This window comes from Pituophis catenifer, unplaced genomic scaffold, assembly GCF_029215685.1.
Source record: "Pituophis catenifer annectens isolate HBS135680 unplaced genomic scaffold, rPitCat1.0.hap2 SCAF_1, whole genome shotgun sequence".
NCBI classification, from domain to species: domain Eukaryota; kingdom Metazoa; phylum Chordata; class Lepidosauria; order Squamata; family Colubridae; genus Pituophis; species Pituophis catenifer.
The window spans coordinates 94,375,284-94,388,200 of NW_027256881.1; the positions used below are offsets into that span (position 1 = coordinate 94,375,284).

At 34.9% G+C, this 12,917-nt stretch overlaps 1 protein-coding gene across 32 annotated transcripts in view; it reads left to right on the forward strand.

The window, feature by feature from the left end:
- The window catches only part of TRDN (triadin), a 235,945-nt gene that overhangs the window by 19,001 nt on the left and 204,027 nt on the right, over positions 1 to 12,917 (forward strand). For all 32 annotated transcript variants that reach the window (XM_070932750.1, XM_070932740.1, XM_070932754.1 and 29 more), the window contains exons 3-4: positions 8,490 to 8,627; positions 12,835 to 12,864. In XM_070932750.1, the coding sequence (XP_070788851.1) occupies positions 8,490 to 8,627; positions 12,835 to 12,864 (168 nt within the window). The remainder of the gene's footprint in view (positions 1 to 8,489; positions 8,628 to 12,834; positions 12,865 to 12,917) is intronic.

Consider the following 12,917-nt stretch of genomic DNA (forward strand, 5'->3'; position numbering starts at 1 on the left):
GGCAGGGGAAGGATACTGCAAAATTGCCATTCCCACCCCACTCCAGGAGAAGGATACTGCAAAATCCCCATTCCCATCTCACTCTGGGACCAGCCAGAGGTGGTATTTGCCGGTTCTCCGAATTACTCAAAATTTCCGCTACCGGTTCTCCAAACTGCTCAAAATTTCCGCTACCAGTTGTCCAGAACCTGTCAGAACCTGCTGGATTTCACCCCTGCATGCTATGTTTAGTTTCTTGATTGTTCTTGGTGTAGCTGCATTGTATAATATGTTTTGTATTGTTTTTGCTGCTGTAAGCTGACCATAGCTGCTATAGCTGAGATGGGCAGATATATCTGCCCATCAAAGAAACAAGGAATGATAAGAAGGAGAGTGACATCATTGCACACTGCCATAGTTGTATACTTGCATCTCATGTACTCTCCTAACACTCTTATTTTCATTTTTCTGAACCTCCTTTTTTCTTTGAACTACTGTTTTCTGATTCCTCCTCCTTTTTCTCTGAATTTTCTGCCTGGTTAGAAGAAGATGCTCAGTCTTTCCAAAGATCTATTTTTTTTCCCGCTCGCATAGGGTTTTTTAAAAAAATTAGATTAAGAGTTGCATTATATTAGGCAGAAGTTCAAAAGAAGCTGCAGAGCTTCAAGTAACATCCCCTTGCTTTTAAAGAAGTGCATACACCCTCCATTTGACTTATGTGCATGTAGCTGGAGATATAGTCGAGTCTGCTCTAGATTGTGACTAAAGGCGCATTACTTGTCTTCTCCAAACATTGTCTAACAGGGTTGGGGAACTTCTCAGAGCTATATCTATAATTCAAGTGTGGCCTGCTACTTTGATTCCTCCAACAAAATGAGTCTATGGGGGGCTTTTGTCTTTTAGATGAAAGATAGAGAAATTATGAAAGAGCACTCAGAGGTATATTTAAAAAAAAAGGAGAGAACTTCTGATAATTATGAAACAACACAGATTGTTCCCCCTGGTCTTATAAATAATAATAAAATATAGAGTGCAATAAAAGTAGTGTGCTTCATCTTCTAACAAATCATCATACAATTTAACAGCTTATTTAAATCCATCCTTAAAATCATCAGATTGATTCAGTAAGCCCTATTGTTTACCATAAAGTCATTGCTTGAAGTTTAGTATTTATAGTATTACCTAGAAGCTCAGAATTTGTTCTCCTTATTGGTGGGTAAAGTGTTTTTTTTTTTAAATGAATTCTTTAAATTTGAAAAGTAGAATTAGATACACAACCATTTTGGAGTAGGTCAAGGGGCTTTCCTGGATAAGGGCCACTACTAAGCAGTGGGTTTGTCAAAAGGTTTTAGATCTCTGATTTCCTCTGTGGTTGAGGCTTTGATTCTCACAGTTTCTGCAACATTTACTTGCTTGTATTATCATTGCTATAATTGTAAATAGCACAGAAATTTATACACTCATGCACTGTGGTCTGAATACTGATATATAGGAGAACAGTAATCACTGAGGCTAATTCATGGAGACTGCACAATATGGGTAGCCTTGATGTCACATGTTGTATTTTAATATATTTGAACTTTCCAGGTTTATTCAGATAATTTGAATACATTAGAATCTTCCTTGTTGTAGAGGTAACCCATGTTCTTCATTAAAACAAATAACTAGACATGCATCGTCTGGCAAGGTTCTTAATACCAATACAAAGTTGATTTAAGACAAAAATGTAAAACAGCAATATGGGAGGTCTATAACCAAGCTGTTCTGATACATTTCTAGCAACAGATGTATTTTGATTTCAAAGTATGAACTCCTGTAATGCAGCTTTTACTCTAACTAGTAACTATAAATTACTTTAAAATGTGGTCTTAAAAACACAAAGGAATATCCCTTAACTAAAGACAGAAGGAAATACCCTAGTGAATATTTTAGATGTTCATACAGAAAAAATTGAGAGCCAAAGAAAATGCTGAATTAGAAAGGTGTTGTTTCATCATGTGGCTGATTCTACTAGCTATGAAAAAACAAGTTTGCTTTCATATTTTGAACCAAACTGGAGTTTTTGCAACAATGATATAGGAAAGCTACAAAAAGGTTAATCCAATCTGATTATAAAAAAGTTTGAGAATTAAAGAAAGCTCACTAAATGTGATTATCAAAGAAAATCAAAGCTAATTCAGATATTATTGCATGAAATGGGCAAAATAAACTCTAGAATAATAGTTTTAGTTTTTAATAATTTGGTCAGGTATAGCTCAGATGTTTATATATACACACAAACACACACTTATATATTATTTGACTTAATCTATCTATTGGATGATTTCTAATACTAAATTGTGGAAACTCTTTTTCAAAACAGCCTAAACTAAATCAGATTAGAAAGATATATAGTCCCAACTTGTTGTAAAAATGAAGATTCAAGCCTATCTAAATCTGAATAACATACGAGTTTTAATTATTACATACCTTAAGAACTCCAGTGAGAAAAATCTATGAAGCTGTAATTCAAATACAAGAAAATCCATATCCAGTTAATAAAAACAACAGTAGAAATAAAAAAAAAGAATCTAACTAATCAGATACAAACATGAAAGTACCATAAAATATCCCAAACATTTTTCTTTGAAGACATTTCTCCATAGACATTTACCATAAAATACGATACATATTCAATAGCTGAAGTAGCTGTCAGAAAGAGAAGTTAAACCCACATCAGGGAGACCAAAATGCCACTTTTAAAAAGCATTGACCTAGCCCTGAAACGCACTAATAAAGGCATCCAATAAATTCCGAAGTCAGAAGTTTCCTCTCTTGGGGTTAAGTTCCCCTTAGTGGCAGTACAGGAAGAAGGGCTTTGAAGATGCCCCAAAGATATAGATTGAGAAATAACCAAGAACTGGAGGATCTTGAGACAGAGATGTTAGCTGAATCAGCAACCCACAAGCAACTCAGTTCAGGCCATGAAATGCAAAGCAAAGTGTTCTTTCAAATGTGGAGAAGGAGGGAAGAATATGTGCATTATGGAACTGTAGCCTCATGCTGACAGAAAGCAATCAACTGCTTAATATGGTTTCAAAATACAAATGTATTTTGATAGGATTAGGACCAGGATCAGGTAAATATATGGCTGCTTTAAAGAGTTGCAGAAAGATGCTACACTCCTGCCTCTGAGAGCTCCAGAGCATCTTAGTATGGATCTTAGGGTTCCTTAGGTAATTAGTTCTTACACCAAGTAGAAAAAGTAGCCTCTTGAATTGCACCACAGACAAACTGATATTTGATTAAGGGAAAAATAGAACTGGTATAAATAAATAGATAAATATAAGAGATATAATAGATAAATATATAAATAAATATAGGAGACCTGGTGGTACAGTAATTAGAATGCAGTATTGCAGGCTAACTCTGTACATGGTCTAGAGTTTGATCGTGATGGGCTCCAGGTTGACATAGCTTTCCCTCCCTCTGAGATCAGTAAAATGAGGACCCAGATTGTTGGGGGCAATAGGCTGACATCGTAAATTGCTCAGAGAATGCTGTAAAGCACTATGTAGAGGGATATAACTGCTATTGCTATAAATAAATAAAGGCAAAAGGCTTTATTACAAGGCTACCTTATAAAGAAGTTTAGTATTGCAAAGCAGGAATGACTAACAATGTAAATAGTTGCTTGAAATTTTATGACAAATATCTAACTGGAGCAAGTTTGTAATTCTACCAGTAGTCCTCAACCACAATTGGAACTGACAACTTGGTCCTTAAGCAAAGTGGTCACTAGTGAAACCATAACTGTGCTTATGATTTTACTTCAGCTATCCTTTGCTTTAGAGATCTGCAAAAGTAAGGATTGATTGCAAAGTTTCTTTTTCATTACCACTGTAACTGTAAATGGTTGCTGTATGATAGAATCACTGATCAAGGACTACCTATAATTCAGGGAATGTTTTCCTACCATTCAGTCACATAGGATTCTTGGAACCTGCCTGGAGAGGTCCTTGCAGTTTTCTTGGAAAGATTTTTTGAAGAAGTGGTTTGCCATTGCCTCCTTCCAAAAGCTGAGAGAAAGCAACTGGCTCAATGTCACCCAGTTGGCTTGTGCCCAAGGTGGTACTAGAACTCATGGTCTTCCAGTTTTTAGCCTGATGCTTTAAACACTACACCAAACTGGCTCTCTATTTCAGTTTGTATACCATATAGATTTTTGTTGACCCATATTTCTGTCCCTGATCTTGTTTCCAAGATCAGGAAGGTGCAGCAAATTGAGCTTTACTGGGAAGCAAGATAAAAAAAATTCCATAGGTCAGTGACCAGCTTTTGGAGGGATGGATACTGTGGCTATTTAGAACTGAGGTTGTCACTCAATCAGAATAAAGCATTGCAGACCACTGTCCTGAAGGGTTTAAGATGGTTTGGGCAAAAAAAGTAAAACCTGAAGAACAGCTGAAAAAAATAAGTATGGAATATACTAGGCATTAATGGAAGATGACATCATCTGTTCCTGTTATTCAGGAAACAGTGGGTGGCCTATATTGCTGGTGGGACAAGCAGAGAATGCAGATCTGCCTTAAATGTTCATGTTCTCAGTTTTTAATAACTTCCTTATGGCTAAAATATCCTTTAGATCAATTTTCTACTCAATCATTTTTGGAGGTATCCCTGCTACCATCACCTTTTCTGAGTTGTATTCAGACATTATGTTATAGCTTGCTGACCAAGCCATCATAGCCTGATTCATATATTATACTACACCAAACTAAACAGACCACAGTACAGTTTAGCACAATCTCCCCGTTGATGCTCTATATTTAATTTCTACAATTTTCAGTAATGACCATGCTTTTTGAGCTTTCACAGCTGTTTGGAAGATGCAGTTTATCTTGATGTGAGAATTTACCTTATTACTTGTAATAGTAATGATAGGAAATAACTTCTTTCCCCAAATGAACCTATGAAGAGCGAGAGAATTAGCTTTCTAAACTTATATTTTTTTCTGTGCTGGCAGAAATGCTAATCTGACAACAAGTATCAAGATTAGAATAACTATTCTTATTTTAACTTGGGTGATTTGAACATTAGAGGCAGAGATGGCTTTGTGAAGTGTTGGACATCATATGTATAGGTGTCCATTTCTAACCACAGCAATGACAAAATGGCAATATACGTATTAGGGATGTTGTGATGCAAGCTGTACCCTTTAATATTTGCATCATGATGTTGCACAAAATGCATAAGAGGCAGAGTTCGCATTGACCTGTCCTGATGAACGTTTTAACTCTTTACCCCTACTCAGCTCCATTAGTACTTATAATCACACAGTGACTTGCCTGCCTAGTACAAAGTTGGCAGATTTTACACATTGTTTAAATAAACACACAAACAGTGTGAGGGATAAGGCAATGATCCCGGTCTCCTTTGACACTAGTGACATTGGAAAATGCAGTTAGCCTGCCCTGAAAAATCAAATTCAGGCTGCTAGATGACAAATCGAAGCCTAGAAATTAGAAAGTTCATTACATTCTTAGAATGCTACCTGCTCTACTCATAGGAATAACTAGACAAGCAGAGCTCAAGGCTATCAATGTGTTGATGAAATGTAGTACCCAGTGGAAAGATTCACATTTGACAGGCCTTGGGGAACGTTTCTGGACAAACAAAATTGGAGAGATGGACTCTCCTTGAACTGAAGTGAAATCAAACTGCTGACACTTAACATCAACACACTGCCAAAGCAGCTTTGAAGTAATCCCCTGGGGGAAAGTTAACAGGGGCTAAGCAGCATCAAGTTTGGAAGGGTGAGATATTTCAGAAAATAATATAAGGCAATATATTGTTTCATGTCACCAGAAAAACTGTCTAGATTTCCTTCAAATTTATGTTGTAAAAAAGCTAGAAAATTTTGGAGTCAATCACATATAATAAATATTATATATAATATAATATAATATAATATAATATAATATAATATAATATAATAATATAATATAATATAATATAATATAATATAATATAATATAATATAATATAATATAATATAATATAATATAATATAATATAATATAATATAATATATGAGAAACTAATAAAATATTAAAGATTAGTACACAACCTAAACCAGAATGTTTAAGGGACTGATGGATAAGTAGATAAGAGAAAAAAACATGGAACTTGTTTTTATATACGACAAATGCTTATATTATGTGCAGAAAGGTAGAAAAAGTCAGCTATACCCCAATAGAGGAGTAGATGGTGAAGATGATGGAACTTGCTGAGATGGACAAATTGGTTTAATTAGAGAAAGAACATTGTCAAAGTTCAATGTTGATTGGAAACCCTTTATTGACTTTTTGCATGAATTTGAAAAAAAAATAAAATTACGATATATATTTTTGATGATTAGAAAGATTATAGAGAAATCTAAACAATGTTGTAACTATTGAGTAAGAGGTCAATTTACAGTTACACTTCACTGCTGTAAAAGAATATTGAAGTTATTTCTTTATATTTCTTTTCTGTACTTTTCTTTCTATTCTTCTCTGTTTTCTTCCCTTCCCTTCCTGTTTTACCGTAATTATTGCTTCTTGTTATCTTTTTATCTTTTATCTTAAAATTTTAATAAAGTTATAAAAATGAAAAAAAAAAGTAAGACATACAAGCAATTTGGAACTGGATTAATGGATAGATGTGAGAGTTTAGAAAAAATGCCGTGAATATCTAATAATAATATTATTAATGATAATAATAACAACAACAACAATGGCAACAGTAAAATATGATAAGTAAACATTTCTGTGTCAATGAAAGAAGTCTTCAAGCTAAAATGGGGATATTCAAGAACTTACTAGTGAATGAGATCATAGATATAATTGTTATTGGAAACTTGGTGGAACAGTGAGAATCAGTTGGATACAATCATTTCTGAAAACAAACTTGGTAGAAACAACAGGGAAGGACATACTGGTGGACATGTTACTTTTTTATCTGAGTAAAGTTATAAAATCTTGTCTATTATGAAGATTGGTTTCATCATAAGATTTCTGTTCAAGATGTTTAACCAGAAATATAAATTATATCTAGAGATAAATTATCAACCACTAGATCAAAATGGTCAGGGCATGCAAGAAAATGTTTATGTTTATGACATGATAGAAAAAAACCAAATTTCTTGATAGACTAAAATAAGTGTGCTTTAGAATACTGTAAAAGGAAAAATGAGTGGATGGATGAAAAGGAAACTGAAAGAAAAAGTAAACACAACCAATTCCTTGATAGCATGTGGGGGTTATTTAAAAGTAGAATTAATTGAGACTCAGCAAGAAAAATGGGTAGTCTTCAATTTAGGACCACAATTGAGCCCAAAATTTATGTTGATAAGTGAGACATTTGTTAAGTGAATTTTACTCCGTTATGACCTTTCTTGCCACAGTTGTTAACTTGGTAACATGGTTGTTAAGTGAGTCTGGCTACTCTGTAGACTTTGCTTGTAAGAAGGTGATCACACGACCCAAGGACACTACAACCGTCATAAATATGAGTCATTTGCTAAGTGTCTGAATTTTCATCACATGACCATGGGGTGCTGCAACGGTCACGTGAAAAATAGGATAGAATAGAGTAGAATTTTTATTGGCCAAGTATGATTGGACACACAAAGAATTTGTCTTGGTGCATACGTTCTCGGTATACATAAAAGAAAGGATACATTCGTCAAGAATCATAAAAATGGTCATAAGTCACTTGTTTTCATTGTCATTGTAACTTTGAGCGGTCATTAAATGAACTATTGTAAGTTGAGAACTACCTGTATCACATTGTAAGAAAGGATCAGCAAAGTACAGGAAGCTAACCAACATAGATTGATTGTAGTGTCCAGGAAGCTGTAAAAATGTGCCCAGGAAAAGTTTCCTTCAGGAAATAAAACAAAAGTTGTTACTTATATGTAACATCATTAGAAGCACAAACTGTCAGAACAAGAATACTGTAAATAATAATTATTAAATATGCACTGTGGGAAATGTTGTGGACTTCTTTCAATGTATTTGAAATGGACAATTAGCTAGGAAACCAAGAGAGATTCAGGAAATTTTAGCCTTTTCAGTTTAATGCTTTTTCTGAATGAAATGGTAATTATACAAGAAATAATTAAGTGTATGGAAGGCTAAGTCTTGCTGAAGGAAAATCAGAATGGATTTTTCAAAAATAAATCCTGCTTCACCCACCAATCTTCTAGAGCTGTTTGAGAGAATCAAACAAGCTCTTGGATGAAGGTAAAACCCAAAAGCGACTGTAAAGAGTTGAAAAAAATATCTCTTTAAATTGGGTGAATGGTGAACCAAAAGATCCAGCAGGGCTACTCTAATGCTGTAGTCTCATTATAACTTATATCAAGGCTAACTTCTTAGAAGAGGTATTCTTTTAAAGGGATTATAAATCAGTTAATTAATTCAAAGTTAATCAGTTTTTACAGCATTTCTTCCTTCCTTCCTCTTATCTTTCTATTTTGTATTTAGGACAATCCATAAACAAACTTACCACAGATCCATTGAGAATCATGCATGATGCTGTGGAAGAGAGCACCAATTCCATTTATGGCTTTCTTTCTTTAATGTCTGACCTCATATTTGAAGATGAAGATGAGAATGGAAAAGGTAAGTTTAAGTTAGTCTATTGATTTGATTTATCTTGCTGCACAATTTTTTTAAAGCAAAAATTAATAGGAAATGTCATTCTTAAAGCACTAAAGTTTACAAAATGGCCAGCATAGTTCCTTTTTCTTCTTTTTGTAAAATAAATCCATGCGCTATTAAGGGAAGAATGCCAGAATTAAAATGTTAGCATTATTTTCAGCCTTGCTCTAAAATATATAAAAAATGATAGAACTACAGGACAAACATGCTGCCAAGGAATTAGCTTCAGCGGTACTATTCATAAGCCTTACATTTTAATTTTGTGTGAGAGAGGAATATTTGAGCAACAGCAATTCTAAATGGACCTTGGATGCTTTCAAATATAAGAGGGTTCACTTGTCCCACCTTACATTTTGTATTAATCAGTAGGTGTCAGAGCTACTGGCATCAACAATAACATTTCAGTCCAACTGAAAGAAAATCTGAATGCTAATATGATACCTATGGTCTTGTCAACATATACATTGGCAGTAATTTTGGGAAACTGCATAACTTAAGTCCAACATCTCAGAGGCTTTTGATTGTTTTGTCTAAACAACAGCCCATGTTATGGGCTTGGGGAGCTTGGGATGTAATGGGGACATTTTTCCCCTTTTAAAGTAATTTAAAAATTAGTTACGGGCCAGTCCTTGTGAACTTCTAATGAAACTCACAAATAAATGGCTTAACAGCTCAGAATTAGCTTCTTTTTAAATGAATTTGCCATACCAGAATTTTTTTTTCTATAGCATAGTACGAACTATTGTTTAGACATAATAATAAAACAGTACATATTTGAGGCTCATGTTTATGTAGTTTATAATTTTAGGCAAAATGATAGCTGTGACAGTGAGGGGTCTGTAGTAGGTCGGTTCTTAAGTGACAATGGAAATTTTTGTATATGCATAGATAGATAGATAGATAGATAGATAGATAGATAGATAGATAGATAGATAGATAGATAGAAAGATAGATAGATAGATAGATAGATAGATAGATAGATAGATAGATAGATAGATAGATAGATAGACAGACAGACAGATAGATAGATAGATATGTATATGCCACTTATCTGCTACTTGGTATAAAGAACAGCAGTCTCCAACCCCTGATTTGTGGACCAGCATGCCAGAAACCAGGCCACGCAAATAAGTGAAACCCCATCTGTAGGATGCAGGCAACACATGAAACCACACCCCCTCCAGTCTGAGGAAAAACCTCTCTCCATGTAACCAGTCCCTGGTGCCCCAAAGGTTGGGGACCACTGAAGTACAAGTAGTTCTTGATGTACAACCATAATTGAGTCCAGAATTTATGTTGCTAAGTAAGAAATTTGTTAAGTAAGTTTTGCCCCATTTTATAACTTTTCTTGCTATATTTGTTAAGTGAATCACTGCAGTTGTTAAATTAGTAACATGGTGTTGGGGATCCAAGTAACACCTCCAACAAAAGAAGACTCTGAGGCTAGAAGTTCCTCAAAGTTCCACTTTATTAGAGATGTCATATTGGCACATCTGAGAAAACCCGAAGTCCCATCCCCTACACGCACATGTCCATCACATGGTCCAAACAATCCACCGTCCCAACTGGAGATGCCTCCTAGTCATGTCACTCCAGGTGCAGGCTGAACGTCCTTGACTCCCAGAGAAAAGAATGTTGTCATGGCTAGATATCTCTACAACTCCATTCAATCCCCCCTCCCAGTTTCCCACAGCACTAAGTGTGGCAGCCCTGAAGATCCAAAGAAAAAGATGGCCTCCAGGACTGACACACAGTTGTTAAGTGAATCTGGATTCCCACTGACTTTGGTTGTCAAAATGTTGCAAAAGATGATCAAATAATCCTGGGACACTGCAACCACCATAAATTTGAACCAGTTGTCAAATGTAAATCATGTGACCATGGGGATGCTGTAATGGTCATACGCAGTGATGGGATTCAAATAATTTAACAACCGGTTCTCTGCCCTAATGATTTCTTCCAACAACCAGTTCACCAAACTGCTCAGAAAGTTAACAACCGGTTCTCCCGAAGTGGTGCGAACTGGCTGAATCCCACCACTGGTCATAAGTGTGAAAAATGGTCATAAGTCACTGTTTTCAATGCCTTTGTAACTTTGAACAGTCACTAAATGAACTGTTGTAAGTTGAGGAGTACCTGTAAGCAATGATTTCATGATTGGGATATTCCTTTATAGCCCAGATCACATGCCTTTTTAACTAATATAATTAAAACTCAGCTGGAACAAAAGCACTGTTCCTGACAAGGACATTTGACAGTTTGAAGTAGCACCTAATTTCAACCACTGCGGGGATCTTCGATTAGTACCGCCTGCAAATACTAACCATTATGTTGTTTTACCACTGGGTCCCATTTCTTGATAGAGTGTCAGATCATTTAACCATGCTACTGAAGCAGAAATGCAGCTCTCTAGTCCTTCCTAAACAAGAATTGTCACATAAGATTTTTCAATTGTGACAATAAAAGTATAAAACTGTAATCACAAAACATAGAGTTACAGAGAGAAATTCACTTTCCATTTACATCCTATATTTTATTTGAAAAAGAATTGAACGAATTATATTCTTTCTCAAAAACCCTATATTAAATACAATGCAGCAATACTTTCAAAAGTCCATAATTTCTAATTAAAAATGTACATTATAGTAATAATGTTCATAAAAGCTCAAAACTAAGGCAGATTATAATTCTAACGTTTGAAGATTCTTTTATGTTTTTGGAAACCATGTATTGCACATACCAATTAGAAACTCCAAAAGAGGGAAGATGCTAGAAGTCTTCCTATTTTTAAGGCTTGATTGAAAGATATTTTTCTTTCAAATAGAAGAACTGTCATGGTCATTATTAGGAACAGACAATAGTTTGCATTCCAAAACATGAGGAAATACAAACATAGCACCTCTCTTATATTTTTTTAATGCTGCTTCATTTTTTCCCCAGATCATATGATAATTGCAGAGGACAGCTACATAATCTCAGAAAATGTATTTATCCATTTATAAAATGAATTCATTTATTCATTTAGTACACACACACACACACACACACACACACATTTTGCAATTGCAGACAGATGCTATGTTACTGCTCCCTTACATGTTGAAGTACCGTTTAGGAATTAAATTTGAAGTAGCCCTGGTAATGATAGCAACCTTTAACAATCTGACACACTCCAGTTATATTAGGTTGTAATTCATGAACATCTGGGAATTATGAAAAAATATCATTCAGTTTATCTGAAAGGTCAAAGGGCCCAGGCAGGAAGTGGTTGACCTCAATGACAATGTGTTCAAATTACTTCTAATCAACTAATGATACATGTCAAAATCTCAAAGTTAAGGGATTTTTGGAGGCTCTTTATTTAATTAGAGCTTTTCAAACTGCCTAAACAATTGTAGGATGTATATGGGCAACCCAGGGCTAGGGTCAAGGAAAAAGCCCTAGCTTTCCCAAATAATAAAAAAGAGCCCAAACATTGCCACCATATCATCTGAGGATATCAGGACGAATAAAAAAGATGATAGAGGCGAGCATGTATCAACTGAGTTTAGGGAGTAGAACCAGATTTGGCACAATAGATGCTATTGGAATGGAAAATACTGAAATTGCAATGAAAAATATTTGTTTGGTGCTTGAGCCACTTGAATTCAATGTATAAACTCATATTTGTCCATTCCTATCTCAGATCACAATCATTTCCATAAATCCTGATATGCTCATAAAAAATAGCAGTAAAAAAATCTCAAAATGGAGCTGCTGCTTCTTTTTTCATTTACCAGTGTACCAAACATGTAATGTTTGAATGCATTTAAATGTGAAAATAATCTAGCATGGAATAAGAATACAACTAGATTATTATTGTGATTATTATTATTCAAGACCTGTGGTGGCGCAGTGGTTAGAGTGCAGTACTGCAGGCTACTTCTGCTGACTGCTGGCTGTCTGCAATTTGGCAGTTTGAATCTCACCAGGCTCAAGGTTGACTCAGCCTTTCATCCTTCCAAAGTGGGTAAAATGAGGATCCAGATTGTTGGAGGCAATATGCTGACTCTGTAAACTGCTTAGAGGGGGGTGTAAAGCACTGTAAAGCAGTATATAAGTCTAAGTGCTATCACTATTGCTATTGCTGTTCATTTTATTCTGCTTATTATTTTATCTCTTGGCTTAGGTGAAGGAGAGCCATCCCTGAAAGTAAAAGGTTTGTTGATTTTTATAAAGAATCATATGCTTTGTGTGATTAAATGGGTATTA